Source organism: Pholis gunnellus (genome assembly GCF_910591455.1).
Source record: "Pholis gunnellus genome assembly, chromosome: 11".
Lineage (NCBI taxonomy): Eukaryota > Metazoa > Chordata > Actinopteri > Perciformes > Pholidae > Pholis > Pholis gunnellus.
The window spans coordinates 22,451,134-22,473,756 of record NC_136538.1 but is presented as its reverse complement, the minus strand read 5'-3'; the positions used below and the strand labels follow the sequence as shown (position 1 = coordinate 22,473,756).

General features: G+C 39.7%; 1 protein-coding gene across 1 annotated transcript in view; it reads right to left on the bottom strand.

Moving 5' to 3' along the window:
- Positions 1-871: 871 nt before the first annotated feature.
- The window catches only part of wdpcp (WD repeat containing planar cell polarity effector), a gene marked incomplete at its 5' end in the record, with an annotated part of 59,916 nt that continues 38,164 nt past the window's right edge, over positions 872-22,623 (bottom strand). The window contains 5 exons of the mRNA XM_079169413.1: positions 872-1,212; positions 7,161-7,192; positions 8,138-8,229; positions 10,958-11,069; positions 18,744-18,843. Coding sequence (XP_079025539.1) covers positions 1,162-1,212; positions 7,161-7,192; positions 8,138-8,229; positions 10,958-11,069; positions 18,744-18,843 — 387 coding nt within the window. The 3' untranslated portion in view covers positions 872-1,161. The remainder of the gene's footprint in view (positions 1,213-7,160; positions 7,193-8,137; positions 8,230-10,957; positions 11,070-18,743; positions 18,844-22,623) is intronic.

Below are 22,623 nucleotides of genomic sequence, written 5' to 3'. Positions count from 1 at the left end.
ACGTTGTTGTATTATGAAGGAGCAGATTTCACTGTTTGCATGTCAAAAAGGTTCCTGAGAGATGGGAGGAACTCGTGCTCGCCTGTTAAGCAATTTTGCAGCTTTTTATTGGAGCTGTCAAGTCAGACAATCGGCAGATAATGCGGCCTTGGTTTGTAAATTACAACACGTGTCAAGAGACGCACTAAAGGCACCGACAGATGCCACTTATCTCCAGCGGCCTCTGCAGTGTGACTGTATCATCGGAAGGGAAATACAACACGCTGATGTTTACATAAGAGAAGTATTAGTATCAGTCACAAATGTAATTCCTTTCACCTCTCCCTCTCGCAGAGGATTGACTCCCCAAAAAACATACAATGATTTTTTTTTAAGCTAACAAAACAAAAAAAAAGGAGCAGAAAAGCATCCTCGCTGATCTTCTGTCCATTTTTCAACATCGCTTCTTGTTTATTTATTTTAATTTTTTTGGGTGGAAATCCTCTTAGAATGCAAAGTAAATAGATTACGATACAGTGAGGGATTAGGGCTCGCGCGGCGCTGTCAGATTAGTCGGTGAGCGCCGCGCGCCGACAGCTCTGACACGGACATGGCTGCTGTTCAGGAAAGGGGCTCCGCGCGACGCTTTAAAGACGCTGGTTGGCTCCTGTTCATGAATAAAACTGTGGCCCGTAATCTCGGGCCAACACACACACGCACACACGCGCACACACGCACACACACGCGCACACGAAGCCTGCAACATTCAATATCAGAGGTGATGGAAGTATAATACAAGTCTTTATTTTATTTGTTCAGGCTGATTAATGAAAAGGTTTAAAACATTTTCAGTCGGCGTAACCGTTTTTCTTTTAAGGTTCATTTGGTGAAGACATCACTGAGACAGAAAATAACCTGAATTCACCTCCAAATGTCACAGTTCAGATCCTTTTTTAAAAGTTTAAATTGTACAACTTACTAACAAAAGTACTAATACAAAACTAATGTATTTACGTATAACACTCGTGTATTTTATTCCTCTTTTATCCGATATCTATACAGTCAACTGCTGTTCTGTACAAGTCTCTATCCAGGTATTATTACAGGTGAGTCCTCCGCATAAAAACATGTAAAGAAAGTCTGTTATTGGTGAAATGTTCTTGTGTCTCTTAGTTTGTTTCTTCAAACCATTCCTAGATGGACGACATGAAGCATCCCGAGGTCTTCACCGTCCTGAGAGAGAGAAAGAAAGAAAGAGAAAAGAGTGAAGTTAGTTTTATAAATTTGAATTAACCGTGTTTACATATGAAGACAGCTGATTATCAGCACATATTCAGCTCTTGATGTGATCTGAACTTGTCATAATAGAGTATAGAATGTCATAAATAAGACATACAAATGTAATAGTATAGTGTCTAAAAATGAATAGAATGTCATAAATATGCCATGAAACATGATAGTATAGTATGTCTTTAAATTGCCATGAATATGTCATAGTATAGTATGACATAAAATGTCTTATTATATGTTATGAATAATGAATAAAAAAAGTCACAGTATAGTTTGTCAAAAATATATATTAACAATCTCAAAGTATAAAGTATGTTTCAAAAATAAATTAAAAAGTCATAGTATAGTATGTTGAAAGAAAGCCATAAGAAGGCATATTATAAGATGTCGAATAAAATTCATAGTTGTGAAAAAACATACTATTGTTTGATAAAAACAATATAGTCTATCATATGAGAGGAACCCTTCAGGGTCTGTGTTTTATCTCTTGGCTGTTCTTCATCTTCGTCTTTCTGTTGATCGTCCGCTGAAGAGTCACTTCTCAGCCCGTTGTGGTTTTGGCAATAAATGTGCACCACCTTCACAAGGAGTTCTCTTCCTCTTCTGACATGGCTGCCATTTTCTTTTTTTGTTTGAATAAAAAAATGTCACAGAACCATATATGCTATCGCATTTTAATAAATATGCTTATTTATTACTTTTATCTTGGCTGGTCTCACATTTTTTTCTTTTTATGTCGAAAAAAGTTAGAAAAAAGTCGTAGTATAGTTTGTCAAAAAAAGTCATAAAAAAGTAGTAGTGTAGTTTGTCAAAAGAAGTCACAAAAAAGTCCTAGTATAGTGTGTCAAAAAAAGTCAAAAACTCAATATAGCATGTCGAAAAGTCATAAAAAAGTCGCAGTATAGTTTGTCAAAAAAAGTCACAAAAAAGTCGTTATATAGTTTATCAAAAGAAGTCACAAAAAAGTCGTAGTATAGCATGTCGAAAACAGTCACAAAAAAGTCGTATAGTTTGTCAAAAAAAGTCATAGTAGTTTGTCAAAAAATGTCATAAAAACGTCAGTATAGCATGTCGAAAAAAGTCATAAAAAAGTCGTAGTATAGTTTGTAAAAAAAAAGTCGTAATAAAAAGTCGTAGTATAGTTTGTCAAAAAAAGTCACAAAAAAGTCGTTATATAGTTTATCAAAAGAAGTCACAAAAAAGTCGTAGTATAGCATGTCGAAAACAGTCACAAAAAAGTCGTATAGTTTGTCAAAAAAAGTCATAGTAGTTTGTCAAAAAATGTCATAAAAACGTCAGTATAGCATGTCGAAAAAAGTCATAAAAAAGTCGTAGTATAGTTTGTAAAAAAAAAGTCGTAATAAAAAGTCGTAGTATAGTTTGTCAAAAAAAGTCACAAAAAAGTCGTTATATAGTTTATCAAAAGAAGTCACAAAAAAGTCGTAGTATAGCATGTCGAAAACAGTCACAAAAAAATCATATAGTTTGTCAAAAAAAGTCATAGTATAGTTTGTCAAAAAAAGTCGTAGTATAGTTTGTCAAAAAATGTCATAAAAAAGTCAGTATAGCATGTCTAAAAAAGTCATAAAAAAGTCAGTATAGCATGTCTAAAAAAGTCATAAAAAAGTCGTAGTATAGTTTGTCAAAAAAAGTCATAAAAAAGTCGTAGTATAGTTTGTCAAAAAAAGTCGTAGTAAAAAGGCGTAGAATAGTTTGTCAAAAAAAGTCACAAAAAAGTCATAGTATAGTTTGTCAAAAAAAAGTCGTAATAAAAAGTCGTAGTATAGTTTGTCAAAAAGAGTCACAAAAAAGTCATAGTATAGTTTGTAAAAAAAAAGTCGTAATAAAAAGTCGTAGTATAGTTTGTCAAAAAAAGTCATAAAAAAGCCGTAGTATAGTTTGTCAAAAAAAGTCGTAGTAAAAAGTCGTAGTATAGTTTGTCAAAAAAAGTCACAAAAAAGTCATAGTATAGTTTGTCAAAAAAAAGTCGTAATAAAAAGTCGTAGTATAGTTTGTCAAAAAAGTCACAAAAAAGTCATAGTATAGTTTGTCAAAAAAAAGTCGTAATAAAAAGTCGTAGTATAGTTTGTCAAAAAAAGTCGTAGTAAAAAGTCGTAGTATAGTTTGTCAAAAAAAGTCACAAAAAAGTCATAGTATAGTTTGTCAAAAAAAGTCGTAGTATAGTTTGTCAAAAAAAGTCATAAAAAAGTCGTAGTATAGTTTGTCAAAAAAAGTCGTAGTAAAAAGGCGTAGTATAGTTTGTCAAAAAAGTCACAAAAAAGTCATAGTATAGTTTGTCAAAAAAAAGTCGTAATAAAAAGTCGTAGTATAGTTTGTCAAAAAAAGTCACAAAAAAGTCATAGTATAGTTTGTCAAAAAAAAGTTGTAATAAAAAGTCGTAGTATAGTTTGTCAAAAAAAGTCATAAAAAAGTCGTAGTATAGTTTGTCAAAAAAAGTCGTTGTAAAAAGTCGTAGTATAGTTTGTCAAAAAAAGTCATAAAAAAGTCGTAGTATAGTTTGTCAAAAAAAGTCGTAGTAAAAAGTCGTAGTATAGTTTGTCAAAAAAAGTCGTAGTAAAAAGTCGTAGTATAGTTTGTCAAAAAAAGTCACAAAAAAGTCATAGTATAGTTTGTCAAAAAAAGTCGTAGTATAGTTTGTCAAAAAAAGTCATAAAAAAGTCGTAGTATAGTTTGTCAAAAAAAGTCGTAGTAAAAAGGCGTAGTATAGTTTGTCAAAAAAGTCACAAAAAAGTCATAGTATAGTTTGTCAAAAAAAAGTCGTAATAAAAAGTCGTAGTATAGTTTGTCAAAAAAAGTCACAAAAAAGTCATAGTATAGTTAGTCAAAAAAAAGTTGTAATAAAAAGTCGTAGTATAGTTTGTCAAAAAAAGTCATAAAAAAGTCGTAGTATAGTTTGTCAAAAAAAGTCGTAGTAAAAAGTCGTAGTATAGTTTGTCAAAAAAAGTCACAAAAAAGTCATAGTATAGTTTGTCAAAAAAAAGTCGTAATAAAAAGTCGTAGTATAGTTTGTCAAAAAAAGTCACAAAAAAGTCATAGTATAGTTTGTCAAAAAAAGTCGTAATAAAAAGTCGTAGTATAGTTTGTCAAAAAAAGTCATAAAAAAGTCGTAGTATAGTTTGTCAAAAAAAGTCGTAGTAAAAAGTCATAGTATAGTTTGTCAAAAAAAGTCATAGTATAGTTTGTCAAAAAAAAGTCGTAATAAAAAGTCGTAGTATAGTTTGTCAAAAAAAGTCGTAGTAAAAAGTCGTAGTATAGTTTGTCAAAAAAAGTCACAAAAAAGTCATAGTATAGTTTGTCAAAAAAAGTCGTAGTATAGTTTGTCAAAAAATGTCATAAAAAAGTCAGTATAGCATGTCTAAAAAAGTCATAAAAAAGTCGTAGTATAGTTTGTCAAAAAAAGTCATAAAAAAGTCGTAGTATAGTTTGTCAAAAAAAGTCGTAGTAAAAAGGCGTAGTATAGTTTGTCAAAAAAAGTCCCAAAAAAGTCATAGTATAGTTTGTCAAAAAAAAGTCGTAATAAAAAGTCGTAGTATAGTTTGTCAAAAAAAGTCACAAAAAAGTCATAGTATAGTTTGTCAAAAAAAAGTCGTAATAAAAAGTCGTAGTATAGTTTGTCAAAAAAAGTCATAAAAAAGTCGTAGTATAGTTTGTCAAAAAAAGTCGTAGTAAAAAGTCGTAGTATAGTTTGTCAAAAAAAGTCACAAAAAAGTCATAGTATAGTTTGTCAAAAAAAAGTCGTAATAAAAAGTCGTAGTATAGTTTGTCAAAAAAAGTCACAAAAAAGTCATAGTATAGTTTGTCAAAAAAAAGTCGTAATAAAAAGTCGTAGTATAGTTTGTGAAAAAAAAGTCATAAAAAAGTCGTAGTATAGTTTGTCAAAAAAAGTCGTAGTAAAAATTTGTATTATAGTTTGTTAAAAAAGTCACAAAAAAGTCATAGTATAGTTTGTAAAAAAAAAGTCGTAATAAAAAGTCGTAGTATAGTTTGTCAAAAAAAGTCGTAGTATAGTTTGTCAAAAAATGTCATAAAAAAGTCAGTATAGTTTGTCTAAAAAAGTCATAAAAAAGTCGCAGTATAGTTTGTCAAAAAAAGTCGTAGTAAAAAGTCATAGTATGCTACATAAAAAAGTCAGTATAGCATGTCTAAAAAAGTCATAAAAAAGTCATAGTATAGTTTGTCAAAAAAGTCACAAAAAAGTCGTAGTATAGTTTGTCAAAAAAAGTCACAAAAAAGTCGTAGTATAGTTAGTCAAAAAAAGTTAAAAAGTAAAAAATGTCATAGTATGATGTCATGAATTCAAGGACTCAACGATAATTTATTGTCATTCTGCAATACAGCGTTTGCACATTGATGGTACACAATAAAAACAAAACAAAAACACTGAGCATTCAGGAGGAATGTAAACAGCAGCAACAGAAACACCAGTGAATTCTATGGGCAGATATCAAGGAAGACAACGTGAAATTAAAAATGGAAATTTTAATGCCACTTTCACTATGTTTGAGGATCAAGCATCATTGATGTAAACACAGAGTCCAAGTCCTCTGGTCCCACGGGAATCCTGCGCCCATCAAGCTCTCTGTCGTTGCTGGTTTAGCCTGGAGTCTCATTTCATTCATCTTCTTTTCCTGTGACTGGACATCAGTCAGGAGCAGGCTAAGTAGTGGAACAGCCTCAGGTCCTAGCTGGATTACATTAGCTCCCATCCTGGCTCTTCTCCATCTCCTCCTGGGGGCGGTCACTGCGCTCTGGGTGGCGTTTGGTCCGGCTGGTCTGGATGTCTGGTCGGAAGATGCCGTGAGCGGTAATCTTCTCAAAGTCCGCTGCACTACATCCAATCCTCAAGCTTCCATGTCATGTAAATTAGTCACAGTATAGTACGCCGTAAAAACGCCATAAGAACGTCATAGTATAGTATGTGTTGATTAAGCCTCTTCATTCATATTCAAGTACACTTGAGAACCATTTAGCTCTCAATGAGGGGAGATTGATGCCACATTCATTCCAGAGATCTTTCCTGATTGGCTCCAGACAGCAGGCGACACAGTTTAAAAGGTTTTGAAAGACAGTAAACTTTGGTTGGTCTGTTTTGTCAAATGGAGAAAGGTCAATGTTTTGTGTACTGTGAAGTTTTCTTTCCTCACATACTGTCTGCAGAGGACAGGAAGTGATAAAACTAGTAACATTGTTTATGTTTGTCCTTTTTGTGGCTGGTCTGAATACATTTTGTTGACTTCCTTCATGTACGTTCTTCCCACTCACACTACTGACCGTCCTCAAATACAGCAATGTGTTTCAGGTCATAGTGGTGATGGTGATGTACTTTACTACATTATATTGAGAGTTGTTTCTGATTTTATGACCCACTCATGTCTGTAATAAGAAGGACAAAATAATAGAAACACCCCTCGATACAATGTCGTGCAGTCCAACACCAGCATTATGTCATTTGGCACTAAAGTTCTAATTAAATAAGAAAAGTACTTTTCATTTATCAAGTATTTAATTCACACAGCATGACACAAAGCTAGGCTTTACCATGCGGGTATTTCATATAAACTATGTATTAACACCAGAAACACATGCTATATTGTGATATATATTGTTATCGAGATGTGAAATTAACAATATAGTGATAGACCTTAGTAACTAACACCTTAAGGCGGCGCTATATTTGCTTATAACTACATTATAAATGTTTATTTAGTGCTTAAAGACGAGGGAGGCGATGTAAAACATATACGTCATTTTGCGTGGTGTAATATTGTTTTTGTAGTAAACTGACATGATATAACGTACGATGTTATGATTCTATAATACTTTTCACAGCCTTGTGAATTTATAAATGAAGTTCCGGTCAATCAACTCACATTCCTGATGTCTCCGTCAGCCTCGCCGCTTCCTGCAGAACAAAATGAAAACGACAAGATGTTGGGAGGATGTCAGACGTTCCCGTCGCAAACCAGCCGTGACACTTTAAACAAGTACGACAAGCAAAACATTAGACATGCATAATCACACACAGCAGCCCTGCAGCGCACACACACACACACACACACACACACACACACACACACAGCTGAATGCCTGAACAGGTTACATGCTCACTCAGTAGGTCGGACGTGTCTCCTTTTTTTTTTCTTCTGGGTTTTTAACGAATGTAAACCGTTGTCACTCACAGCGATCTCTCTCGCTCTGAGCCGTTGTGTTAATACGGTTGTGATTGACATTAAAACCCCGGCGTGCCTTATACAGATATTCAAACCGCCGATGCAAATTACCTTCCAATAGCCTACAGTCCGGATTATCAAATGACAGAGAGATTTTGATAGCGAGACAATTAGCTAATCACCCGGAAAAATGGAATTATTAAAAGTGGAGAGAGAGAGAGGGAAGGAGGAGACGAGGAAGTGAAGAAGAAGAGGAGATGTTTTCTAAATGACCAGTTAGTGTCAGAGTGAGACTGAGGAGAGGAGGGCACTCGGTCGACGTTGAGGACACGTTTGTCAGACTTCCCTCTGGCACCACAAAAGGCTTGTAAACAAACTTTATTGTGTACAATTGGTGGAGCTCACTAATTAACGTGACAGCTGATGTTTCAGCTCAATATTTACACTTCATGAACAAACATTTCTCTTGTTAATCAGATCTCAAGCAGCAGCCATTCATCTTCAAATGCTGCTCATTCACATTCTTGTGATTCTTTAAGGTGAAGCTGCAACAGAGATACAGGTGTGACAGACAGACAGACAGACAGACAGACAGACAGACAGACAGACAGACAGGCAGACAGGCAGACAGGCAGACAGACAGACAGACAGACAGACAGACAGACAGACAGACAGACCTGTTTGTCTCGGTGTCCGGAACACGTCTGGGCTCACGGTCACGTGACCGCTCTCTGCCTGTGGTCTCCTCTGATTGGCTCTCCCATCAGCACTGAGGAACAAAGAGAAAACTAACATCTGTTGCATTTTGTTTAAAGATAAACGGTTAAAATACATCCATGAAACACAGCAAAGAGATGTTGTAATCTATTCAATCTACCTCCCTTAGTTTTTACTTAATTTCCTGCAATTTCCAGAATAACTTTCGGCAAACAAGGCAAACTCAAAACACAAGGAAAAAAAGAAGTTTCCATTTAAGTAAAAGAGAAAGGTAAGCACGTCAGTCAAGACCCACAATGCATCACTTCCTCCGCAGAAGTCCGGTGTTAGTGCCGCGTGTGACACAAGAAGTCAACGTCAATGTATTTGTCTTGTAGCTGCAGTACTTAAGCAACGCCACTAACTAAGTATTCTTGTTGCCTAAACCTAACTAAGTTGTTTCCTGTAAAGACAGAACTTTATTTTGAAAAGACTGTACGCATGTAACGAGCAGGAGCTGACACATGTTGCTGGACTTTAGTAAGAAAACGCACGAATAATGAGGAGTAACTGTTTCATAAGATACCAGGATACGTTGTTTTAGGTCTTTATCTATCGTAACTCGTGCTCTTGGTACGTTGGTGTAACATTAGTGCGTATGTTTGGGCTTCAGGTCCAATGATCTGTCCTCTCACCAGCAAATGCAGCGAGATACAGATTCAGGTCATGAATTTAAAAGGCTCTTGAACAAGCATCGCGTTAACTTCGGCCTCCACTACGCGAGAATAGAAAATGGCCTCCGTCCTCCTTCCTCCACTGACAGGAGTACGTGACTAGTGAGTGAGGCCAGCAGCCATCAGAGGAGCGTTGGGATGCTTCCCAGATTCCCGTCTCTCTCTCTCTCTCTCTCTCTCTCTCTCTCTCTTCACTTCTCCGAGCACAGAGTCGGATGTGGGGGGGGGGGGAATCGGGTGAGGAGCCCCCCAAAAAACCCTCCATTGTGCCCCCCCCCCCCCTTCCTCTCTTTTCTCAGCGAGCCAAACGGGAGAACGTCCGCGCTACAATGCCTCCCCTACTCCATCTCAGCTAAGCTGTCACTGGCTTCACATGAGAAACAATGAAACTTCATCAGAGACCAGATTAGAACAAAAAAACAAAAAAACGGAGGGGTTTCAATGTGAAAAATTCTCTTTCTCTCTGTGGCTATTATCTTTTGGGAGGTTTGGGGGGAGATCTGCTTTCTTAGCCTCTGTCAGCGGAGCAGGGGAAGACCTGGGGTAGTACGACCCGGCTTTTGGCTGCCAAATCGTCCTAACCCTCTTTACCACTCTGTTATTCCTCCCCTCGCTCCTTTTACTGTTTTTAAAAAGAGCTTAGGACGGAGCATCTCTCTCTCTCTCTCTCTCTCTCTCTCTCTGGACCAAGCTTGTTTAAATTGGCTGATAGGAAGGGATTTGGGATGGATGGAGGGGGCTTAGAGGAACGCAGAGTGGAGGTGGGGGGGGGGGGGGGTTGCAGAGCAGAGAGTCATCAGTGTTACAGTCAAACAGCCATGAAAAGCCTGAGAGGATGAAAAGAACAAGAGTGCCTTTTTTATCTAATGCACACAAATCCCATATAAATACTCCAATATGTTAGTCGGGGTATGACAAGGAATGCACCTCCATCTCTTCCCTCCCACAACAATAGAGACGTGGATGGCTATATTTGTATGTATCTGTTTGTGTGTGTGTGTGTGTGTGTGTGAGTCGGGCCGGGACAAAGAGAGAGCAGCTTTCAGTGTCTTTAGTCACGCTGTTTCAACATGTCATTCGTGTAGACGAGTGTATTAAACAATCACTCTGAAACAGTGAGTATTTGTCGGCGCTCCGGAGAGACTGAACCGTGGTGGAGAAGATGGACTCCGGTGGCGTTTGTTTTTTTTAAACGTGGCTCCAGGGTTCAGCGTTGGGATGGCTGGAAAGCGTAAGACCCGGAACCGATGTGGCGTTGACATTTGAAATGTCGCAGCTGGGTCATTTGGCCACAGACGTTCTCATACAATTCATATACAGACAACAGTGAGTGGAGCTGACAAGTACGAGTGAAACAGTAAATCCTCTGCACACAAAGTCTGTCATTCATTCATTCATAGCGAGTTTAAAGGCGGGGCGGGTTATCGTTACATCCTGACAGCGATCAATGAATCAAATGCTTTATGTTCATCATGATCATTATGGGGAGTGTCTTTGGAGGGAGGCCTGAAGCGCCGACTCTGCGACTTTCTCGCTAGATTTAGCAACTTTTATAGCTCGCGCTGCTTTCATTGGAAAAGAGTTGGCAACACTGTGCTGGGTTCTTGGAAAACCTTTCAAAATCTCACAAATTTACATTTATCACAAACACAGAGACTCATAATAAGTCTTTGCTACCCGGTTCACCACATCAACTTAAAGAAGACGATGACAGGTCAACGCTAGAGGAAGTTACTGCTGGTTTAAAGAAATAGAGAAATGTAACAATAAAAACACAAAAACAGACACATAGATTGTAGCAAGCTTAAAGGAATACTTCACCCAAACAGCGACCATTTACATATTACTACTCACCCGTGTTTCCTTAAATCCTTGAATATTTGAATGCCTCCACGGTGAACAGAGAATCAGTAAACAAGTCTTCTTTTCTTCAAGAATTCAAGGTAACACAAGGTGAGTAGTTGATATACAAATATTCAGTTTGTGTGTGAAGTACTCCTTTAAAACATGTGCGCGCACACACACACACACACACACACACACACACACACACTACATGTAACTCACTGTGTTGTGGGAGTTTGTGGGTACGAAGGTCCTGATGCACTCTGGTTCCTCTCCGTCTGTCCGTCCCCGAGGCTGGAACCAAACAACACACCATTTCTGCCTCTCAGAGGATCTTCTAGGACACACACACACACACACACACACACACACACACACACACACACACACACACACACACACACACACACACACACACACACACACACACACAGAGGATAAGGATGAGTGAAAGCAGTTTTCATTCACCTGAGAATAAAATGAAAGAACCACACAGATTTTCTTTTTCTTATTCCACTATTTTCTAAAACTAAAATCAAAAAGTGGAATAGTTGGTGCAGGGAAACGTGCAAAAAACACGACCTGAAGGACAGTAAACAAAAACAACACAAGAGTGTTTAATTCTACTTTTACCGCTTGTCTTGAATCTGTTGTTGTACATTAGTTCAGATCATTTAAGTCCTTTATGTGTATTTTATTGAACCTTTGCCTCATTTTCTGTTTTCTTATCCTAGATGTAAGTTGCTGTGCCAAAATAAGCCAAAACATGTAAATAAAACTCAAGCCATGATGATATTTTGGTTATATGCATTTTAACTCCAGATTGATTGAGATTATAAAACTTAGTTTGTTTTGTTTCTACTGTATTTTACAACATTTTATTCCCCTCGGGGTGTATAACTCTGGTCTCCGGCTCCGTTTTGATTAGTTTAGCCTTGATTGTTAATTATGCAGATCACCACCACCTGGCTATGGAGTGTGTTTGTGTGCGCACACACTCGCCTCTACATTGCATGTTCGGTTTTGTTTACCTGATAAAGATCCTTGAGATCAAAACGTTGGCTTGTTACATTTATTGGCACCTTATTTAGTCAGATTTCTGTCTCGTATTTTATTCAGAGAACGTACAATAGATATATTATATGGTTTGCGTGAGTGTGTAGGCTTTCGCTAATTTGGACGTCACACGTCGACATTCACGTTTTCTAGTGAAACACGTCACGCCGGTAAAGTTTCTGAATTGAGACGAGGGAGTCAAACAGTAATGGAGGTTGTTGGATCGGAGCAAACGGAGCTGAGAGACACAAACAAATGCTGCTTTTTGCTTCGACACACCGGAGCTAACAGGCTTTCACCATAACGAGGGAGGAGAAAGAGCGAGTAGGTGGAGAAGTGGATCTTCAGATAAAGCTCTTGTCTCTTTGTCCGTCGTTAAAGGGCCTGCAGTCACAGCAGCCTTTGTGAGGGGGAGACACGACGATCAGGCAAAAACAACTTGGCTTCTCCTGCTGGCAAAAAGAACGCTGCTCCAAAAAGAAAAAAGGAGATCGAGAGGAGGAGAAAGGACGCCTTCCTTCGCCCGCTCTGCCTCTCACAACGCCGTATCTTTCCAAATCAACACACATGTCAGCCAGACGGCTATAAGCGATTTCCAACGCTGTTATGAAAAGAGAGCATTTCTAAGCTGAGATGTGTGTCCTCTATTGTTTGTTTATGTGTGTGTGTGTGTGTGTGTGTGTGTGTGTGTACAAGCGAAGGCTGGATCTCTGTTCATCGAGGTTCACAATGGATGCACATGAATATGAGAAGAGGTTGCATAGAAATGTGGAGTCTTCTCAGTCCAAGACATCCACCGAGAAGAACCACGAGATGTGGCATTGATTCTGTGTTTGTGAATAACAGCATAAGATATGCTCTTCTTTCCAATGTTTCTTCTTTCCAATGCAAATCAACTAGTTTCTATGATTTCCTTGAAGTGAGATAAAATGATCCGGGGTGGCGATGGCCTAGATGAGCTTTTTTTTACTCCTGCTCCTCAAGAAAAAGTATAACTGGTGGGTTTTTTCTGCGACCACAAACGTTTTTTACTCCCCAGTGTTTGAGCATAAAGACTGGAAACAGGGGCAAAGGTACCAAAACTGACCTGTAGAAACAACAATTCGCTGTTTGTGGTCGACCGCTTCACTTCGCTGACTGACTGGTTGGTTAAATCAGATGAGGAACGAATTCGTCTCTTGCAACTACTACTGTCAAGTCGCCCCTTGAGCAAGGCATTAAACCCCTGAACTGCTTCAACAGCACTGGCATCCATCCATCAATTCATCCACTGCTAATTATCCTCATCTAAGCAAAGACGCCCTAACTTCCACAGTCGTGTCCTCCAACTCTTCCTGGGGGACGACGGTCCAGGTGGGACAGATAATCCCCCCCCCCCCCCCCCCAGGTCTACTCCCACTTGGATGTGCCTGGAATACCTCCAGAGGAAAGTAATCCTCCTGATCAGACACCTGAATCACCTCAACGGGCTCCTCTCAATGAGAAGGAGCAGGAGTCTCAACCGCTCACTCTCCCATCGAAGATTATGCTTCTACAAAGATGCACGGAAATCAAAAACCTTCTGTGCATCAATAAAAAAGTTTGGTTGTTCCAACTCCAGTCTGGAGGCAGCAACGAAACAGTGAAGAAAGAAAGAAACATGTTAACAGGATACAAGTCATAACACAAGTAGAAAAAGAAACGACCTGTTTCAGCTTTAAAGAAGAGGATTTTTCAACATTTGTCTTGTGAGGGTTAAAAAGAAAAAAACAAATGATACGAGCAATACGGTAGCAATATCTCAACCATTAGCATAAACAACTGAACATTGTTCAAACCATAATTATTGCGTATATGCAGGTTTCTGGGATATATATAAGTTGCCGGTAGACGAGTTTGTCTTTCTGTTCGTTTCTGGTGTGTCACATTCGGTGTCAGGATTGGCTGTAAAACAGGCTTAGTAACCAGTGGAAAGAGTAACAACGATGCTTATGATGAGTTTCATTTTTTATTTTTTTCTGTCAAGTTTAAAGGAATCTTCATCGGTGATCATTGAGGTAAAACGACTGTTGTCTGACAGGAGTCTGGTGGCTTTGAGGAGAGCATATTAATTGTATGTTTTGTACGTTAATAAATTATAGTAATTGTTGAAATCCCTGTTGGTTTTATTTATTATAAAATGGGCAAATGGGCTAAAACGATCGTGTCACGTTTCCATCACTGCTGATCGGAGCCGGAGCCGATAAATACGTAACTACTGCAGAGACGTTTGTCCCGGGAATAAAAGCCAGATGTTAGAGGTTCTTTGTCCAAAGAAACAACTCCTCCTCCTGTTTGTATAAAACCTGAATAAACATTTTCAGGTATCACATAGGCGTTGTTGAAAATACCTTTTTGCGACCACAAATATTACAGCGTTTTATAAATGCAACACCACACCTGTACTTAGATTTTCTGGACTTATTTATGGGTGCAGGTTTAAATGAATCAGTGAGATCAATCAAGCATCAATATGATCGTCATTAAATATTCATAATTTTAATAAACTCTGGTGCTGTGGAGGCCTTTTAGTATGAATGTTAACGTACTTGTGAACGACATCATACATGTTAAGAGGATGTACAGTCTGGTTTTGTGTGTGTTTGCCTCCATAACGAGAGGTTTTTCCGTCTGTACAGGGAAACAGTAGGAAGTGTTGGGACTCGGAGCAACTTCCACGTTTCTGTTTAACGACCGATTATCACAAACTGTAGGATTCGGTATACGAGCTGCCCTCCAACGTCACACCCAACTGCACACATACAGGACACATATTTACACAAACATATGTCTCCGGGGGCTGTTTTGAATATGAACTGTAGTGTGTGTGGCTATGACAGAGAACAAACACATTGCAGTCTCTCGTGTGTGTGTGTGTGTGTGTCTGTGTTCAAACATAAACGGAGCCAAAGGTTCCTCTAGCTGCAGCGCGGGAACTTGTGTTTGAAAAGCATGTGAGCGACGTGTTTAGTGAGCGTGGAAGGACTCTGAATTCATGCGTTGTTGCATATAGATTTAAAAACGCATCACGTGACGATGTGACTAACACACACACACCTGTAGATGATGTTTGTGTTTCCACAGCAGGGATCATCCTGATCAGGGCTGCATTCTCTGATGCTGATACGTATTTGTTAGCTGCACACATCCCATAATGGAGAACAAATATTATGGTCTGTCTTGCTTTGAGGAGCCATGTTTAATAACAACAAGACTCTGGATTTGTTTTAATAATGACATACATTATATTGTGTTTTTCACTAATTCAATTATTTGCTTTTTCAATGTGGGGAACAGTTAAAGGGACAGTTCACCTTAAAATCCAAAACACATCTTTCCTCTTTCATGTTTATAAGGGAAACAGACGGCACTCGAAGCGCCAAAAAATACATTTGAAAACAGTAATGTCCATTTCCAGAAATCATGTCCCGGTTACTCAAGATAGAATGTCCATTGTCTTCAAAACGAGGCACCGATCCCTTGACAAGAGGCTCCACCTGCTCTTCTGTTGGGGGTCAAAAGCCCAAAAGGTGGGAACACCTGGTGGTTAAATCCTCAACAATGAATATCATCGTCTGTCTGTTGATGTAAAATAATGTGAATGTGAATAACTGTAGCTGTCGGATAAAAGTAGTGGAGTGAAAAGTACAACAGAGCGAGAGCTGATCCTGCAGGTGTGTGACGGGCGGCCGTGCCAGGGGCTCTGTGTGTGTGTGTGTGTGTGTGATTATGTGTGTGTGTGTGTGTGTGTGTGTGTGTGTGTAAAGCGAGACACCTGTTGACTGGAGCTCTCTGCTTGAAATGAGCCACTCATTATTTATGAGGTGGCTTTTCTGGTCCGTTTATGGGCTCTGTGTGCTCGTCTGAACGTTGAGGCAAAACTGTACAGCACACACACAACCATACACATACACATACACACACACACACACACACACACACACACACACACACACACACACACACACACACACACACTTAAAAAGAGGCATCTGTTTAACCGTCCCAATTACTGGATGTGACACGATGTCAGTATCCTCTTTTTGAGCGAGTGTGTTTCAGTCAAATCCTTAACCATGTAGCGTGTGTGTGTGTGTGAGAGTGTGTGTGTGTGTGTGTGTGTGTGTGTGTGTGTGTGTGTGTGTGTGTGTGTGTGTAAAAGACAGAAAGCTATCTACATATCTTTTCATTTGTCAAATATTTCTTTCCCAGCTATTTATTTAGTGTTTTCTTCCTTCATGTTCAGCTTCCTGACTTTGTTGTTTTGTCCTTTAACTTGTGAAGTGGTGACGTGTTGTGATGTGTTGTGTTGTGTTGTGATGTGTTGTGTTGTGTTGTGTAAGTGAACACCTGCTGTTTGTGATCACATATTAGCAGATATCAGTTTTATAAAACAACGTGCAGCATTACTGACAATCATCGACCAGCTATTTCCGCAGCAACTTTAGATTATTAAAGTTCTCAAATGAGGATGTGTTTGTATTTGTGTTTTCCTAATGTGTGTGTGTAATACATCTGCAACAACTGATTGACATTGAGGTTTGTGTTTTCACCTGATGAATAAACAGTAAGTCAAACATGTTCTCTCTTTGAGCTCCGTTTTTGGTCTCCACCTCCTCCTGAGGGAAACATCTGCTACTGCTAAACGTTTCCCGTGTTCAGCAGCTCGTTGATGACTGAGTCTGTCTGCTGTTTGTGGCTGAGCAGGTTTGTGTACTTTGGCTTTCAGAGTTTTGTTTTCTTGTTGTTGCTGAAAACAGCTGCCTGCTGCGGCGGCGCTGTGAGAACCGTGAGAGTAAACAGTTAAGTTGTTAACACAAGATATTTCTTCATGATGGAGACTGATTTAGTTTGTTATATTTACACACAAACCAGTTTTTCCCGATATGTATTCACATTTATAATATGGTTTCCTGATTGTTTGTGGCCACTGCAAATCATGTTAATAACTGAATAACCTACAACCATCATCCTGATTAATTCAGCATCAGTGCTTCTGAAATGTTTCACCGTAGAAGAATCGGGCTAATGTTCTGCTGCAACACACAGTAAGCTAGTTTTATGCTAGTTAATGCCGTCGATAAAGTTTTTCCCCAAAAAGCGTCTGAAAAATGGTCTGTTTGACTCTAAATGGACCATCATTTACTAAATGAACATCATGCTGTATTGAAGAAGACTTGAAACTAGAGATTGAGACCATAAACTCATGTTTACAATGTTTACTGAGGTAATAAATCAAGAGAGCAGCAGAGTCATTTTCTCATAGACTTCTATACAATCTCGCGTGATCTCGAGACATCGTGATGATCCAGCTGACGTCCTCGTGAACGTAGACGTTTATTTCCAGCTTTGCGAAATTCATAGAAAGCTGTGTGAACCGATCGGAACTGTTTTCTGAACTTTTGTTTACTTTAGTTGACAACAGCGGCTAAAAGTTGAGAGACTGGAAATAAAACGGCCGGCTGCATTAGATAAATATTCATGCATCCTTCACTTTTCATGAATTTCTTAATTTTCTTTCCTCATTCATATTCTTGTTTTTCCTTATCTTCATTTATTCATGTTTCTTTCCTTCACCTTCTTCCCTTCCCACTTTCTATTTATTTGTCTTCCTTTTCTTCCCCCCTTTCCTTCTGCCCACCTTTTCCTTCCTCTATTCCTGCCATCATCCCTCCTTTTTCCTCATCTCCTCTGTCCCTTCCTCCCTCTTTCTCTGCAGCGCTGTTGTCCAAGGATAGGACCTGCTGCAGGTGATGGAGGTAAATCATCTAGGACATAATTAAGAGGCTTATGAGGAGGTGTGTGCGTGTTATGCATCACATTAGAACCAAAAAAAAGAAGAAAGAAACCGCGTGCAAACAGGCCTCATAGTTACACAAACGCTCATTTTCATTCACCGACAAACACACAGACACTCGGCCTGAGGGGTCTGACCTTATACGGTGGAGTTAAATACCTCTCTCGCCTCATTTGGCTGTCTGTGAGTACACAGACACACACACACACACACACACACACACACTGCCTTCTGGTGTGTTTTAATCACCAATGAAGGACTCATCAGACATGTTCATCTAGTTCCCTCACAAATTTGAATGTTTTCTGCTCACCCGTTGGCCCTTGAAGCCTCTGTGAGGAATTGTGTGTGTGTGTGTGTGTGTGTGTGTGTCTGTGTGTGTTTGTCTGTGTGTGTGTGTAATCAGGAACTCGGCTTGATCCCCTCTGGTATGTGCTTTGGGGAGTGTTTGTCAAAGGGCAGCAGCACAGCCTGAAGTAACGACAAAAAAAAAAAAAGGGCCTTCGCTGGTTTTCCTCCGAAAACCTTTGGTGTAACGTATTTAATTAGTCTGATATTAAAGACTATTATTCAACACTCTACACTTCATATCACTATACTTTTAACTGCAAATATAAGGAACCGCAAGATACTATTTTTGAGAAACACTGTTGTGGTACGATTTTAATTTACATATATTCTCTTGTTTATGTCTGTGATTATATTTGATCGTGTGATTCATTTCACTTCGTTGTAAATGTTTTGTTTTAAATGCGCTCTAAATAAAGTGACCTGACTGTAAAGTTAGATTTGTACACATTCCATTTCATGTCCTAAAAACTTGTTTTCACTATCTCTCTGTTAATCACCTCTATAGAGGATATCCAGCCTTTAAAAGAAGGCAACAGGTTGTGTGACTTTCTACATGAATATGTCAAACATGATCTGATTTAGTTCTCCTTTGTGTCGTTAAACGAGGGTGAGAGCCGGCAGGAAGCGCCGGGTGTTAGATATCAGGAAAGTGTGTCGGAGTGGGCGAGTTACCGAGGTTATCGGGAGTCCACCTCACATCCCCAGATGAGAGGAGAAATAACGAGTCACATTTTGGTGTCTTTTTTCGGGCCAAACATTATGATTATTTTTTTCTTCTTTTCTTACCGTTGCCTGCGACGGTCTGAGCCTCGATTTCATTAGCTTTCCTCTTGGCCACGTCCGCTAGCACCACCTCGCCCTTATCGCTGGCAACATAATGGAGGTCCTTTGAAGGAAATGCAAGAAAGAAAGAAACGTGAACGTTAATCTAAAATGAATCTAGACTCCGATGACAATAGTTTTTTTTTTGGAGGGTTGGTGGGGGTTTGGTTGGAGAAAGAAGAAACAGATGAAATGAGAAGGAGAAAAAAAAAATGAGCCGTTTGAAGCCCAACATCAGAAAGAGCACCGGTTGGATGAAATGCCGTTTCCTCCAAAACTTTGAAATCAGCCTGCCCCCCCCCCACCCCCTCCTCCCTCCTCCCCTCACACCCTCATCTCTCCGTTTTTTTGAACGAGGGAGGATGTTATCTGTCACATTTCAAAAGTGGGAGAGGAGGCGAGGGACTGTTCACCTTTCAGAAACGCCGCTATTCTCTCTTTACGGAGAAACATATCCAGCCGAGCACATTACTACATCAGCCCGAGACAATATTGGAAACAGCGTGTTTCCTCTGTATCTCTCTGTTTGAGTCTTGCAGGGCCATAAAGAGAAGATAATAATGCTAAATGATGTCTGAGGGTGGCCGTCATATATTCATTATTAACCACACGGCATCAGACAGCTGCTCTGTTTTTAAGGTGCTCTGGGCTACAAGCAAGGCTGAGGCCAGTGCATCTATTTAAATAGCTGAAAAAGATCAATTATTCTCAAACTGGAGTTTAAATAAAGTGGATTTAATTCAAATCTTAATTGTCTTGTGAGAGACATGTACTGTGTCCCGAATATATACTATTACTGCTGCGAGTATGTTGCGTGTTCACGAAAAAATGGATGAAAACGTGATAAAATAATGTACGTAACCTCAAAGATGTGCTGTTTGATGCACACTGTTCTCCCACAATGCAATGCTCAAAGGACGTAGAGCGGTTAGAGTCAATACATGCAGACCAGGAAGAAAAGATAATTTTCCTGTAAAATTATACAACAAAATCATGTTTAATCATGTTAAAGAGGTTTAGTGTAAAAAGAGGCTGTGTCATGATGTGAACCTTTATGTTGTATGAGGACCTATAATAAACTCAGGACTGACTGATGATTAATCGCACCAATGACCAGCGATAGTTTCTCAGTGTAAGAAGCAAACTGGAGCAGCAGCGCGACGGTACCAAACTCGGTCTTGTGTCGAAAAAAGGGTCGCCGATTCGAATCCCACAGAACGGCTGTGAAGTAAATGAAAAACACAACCTCAACAACAATCAGCATGTCGCCCCAGTAGCTCCAGTGAAGCCGTCAACAACTCAACCGGTCGGCTCCCAGTCGCTTCGAGTGGAGCGGTGGCGCTAAAAAGGGACTAAATGTACATAATGTGGACTGTGCTTAAATCAAAGTGATCAAAAGTAAACATTAGTTTAGATGGTCGACAGTTTAAATGTGAAAAAGATTCTGCAACAGTCAACCTCTTAAAGTGATTGAACAGAGAGTGAATCACACGCTCCTCCTGGCTCCCGACGAGGAGTCGCAGGGCCTGAGGGCCCATCAAAGGGCCCAGCGTGTTAAGAAAAGTCTTCCGCCTCAGCGACATCACAGGACATCGGTGCCGTGACTCAGGGCTCACTGTGGATAACCCTCAGCTGGCTAAAGCCAGCCCCCAGCTGAGCCTGCACCCGGCCCTAATACCCCCATATTGTAACCCGGCTTTTGTACCCCCGGAGGAAAAAAGAGGTGGGGGGAGCTGAGAGGGAAAGAGGGGGGGGGGGTTACGAGAGGGACAGAGAGGTTGCTGAAATTGAAGAGTATGAATGGGAACAGATTGGGTAATTACAGTGGCGGTGCCTGCCCTCTGTGGCGAAGAGTTAGGAGGAAATGCGAAAATGGCCGACAACAAAATGGCCTCAAAAAAGGAGCTGAATCGGCTCCCAGGACCGAGGCGGCTAATTCAGGCGAGGGACACGGCCCCTCAATTAGACGTGAGCCAGGCTTCCTAATTGATAACAAACAGAGCGGCAGAAGATCAAAGACACAAACAGGCATCGCAGTGAAACGATAGAGAGGTGTGAGACGGTGAACAAGACATGAAAGAAACATCTCACGAGGAGAGAGAGAGAGAGAGAGAGAGAAAGAGAGAGAGAGAGAAAGACAGAGAGAGAGAGAGAGAGAGAGAGAGAGAGAGAGAGAAAGAGAGAGAAAGAGAGAGAGAGAGAGAGAGAGAGAGATATTGTATGACAGAGGGAACAGAACAATATGAACATTTGATGCCGGGGCGCTTTATTCCAGCTTAGCTCCTCATAATACTGTCTGAATCTGAGAGAGGGAGAAAGAATAAACGAGAAAATGAGAGAGAGAAAGAGAGAAAGAGAGAGAGAGAGAGAGAGAAAGAGAGAGAGAGAGAGAGTATCAGCCCGACTAAGAAGGGATAACAATAATACTGCATATAAAACCATCAGATATTACAACTCTTATTCCCAGACGCTCAAACGCGACACTAATCTTATTTATATAAGAGCTTTAGGGGTTGCGGCGCCTGATAAAGAGGGGCGTTTTTTTGGGGAGTCGAGGGGAGGGGGGGGGGGGGGGGGGGGGGGGGGGGGGGGGGGGGGGGGGGGGGGGGGGGGGGGTGGGGGAGGTTGGTGGACACTAAGAGCCCGATATTGACTGATATTTGGGTTACCTCCAAATAAATGAGGGATTAGGTTAACTGGCACACAGCAGCGCTAACAGACGGGATCATGTCTGAGTGTTTGCAGTCTGTTACTGTCAAACACCATCAATGGGACATTCAGCTTTTATAGTTCAGGCATTACGAGCACAGAGAAACTTATTACTGACGTACGGACCGTCTGCAGAGACACATTCAGTGGTTCCTGACTGCAGTACGAGCACACGACTGTTTAATTTAAAGGAAAAATTAGACGGCAATGTTTACAGCGGCCCGGAGATATTCTGTGATTATTATTTGTGATCTTTCACAGAGATAACGGGAAAAACAACTTGTTGCATTTAGTGCAGAGATCAAATGGAGAGTTTAGTGTTAAAGCAGCAAAATATTTCAAAATAATAATAATTTCTTGCTTGAAAAAAAACCCACATCTTGTGGTAATAACACAATCATGTTTATTAAGTCAAGTTCTGCCTATTAGCAACTTAATGCACCATATTTATCTTTTAATTAATTTATATTTTCAAGCAAAACAAGTCGGTGATGATACGAGTAAAGGAACAAAGTCTTTAAATGACATACTGTAAATGTTTACATCTTATAAAGACACATAAAAACATGATTGTTATGTATTTTAAAAATCTGTTTATGTGGGATGTTGTGGAGGTAAAATGTGAGACTATAATTTACTATAAATGTTATTATCATAGATGTCTTCACAGCGTTACATCCCATCGTGAATCAGTGATTTCAGACACAGTCTCTGTATTTGTTTGTGTAAATGATCTCCACTCAGTTTTCAGGCTTCGTTGCAACATCTGGAAACATCTCACATCTCTTTAGGATCAACACACCAACAACAATTAGTCCCAGAATCTCAAATGTTTTAGGATTGAATTTCCCTAAAACACGCATGAAAACATGAAAACACCACACGGACTAATTAACAGCCGGCATAATGACACACCTGTTACCCAGGAGCCTCGTGTTCGACTGATGAGATCGGTGTTAAGGACTTAACGTTTTATTAATGTTAATTACACATCTAAGTGACGACAATGAGCTTATTGCCGAAGACGTGCGATACCTCCTCCTCCTCCTCCTGCAGCGCCGCCAGGCCCGTCAGATAGAGGAGGAAGATAGGAGGTGAACCCAACAGCTTCCTTTACTGCTGGTGTATCTAACAA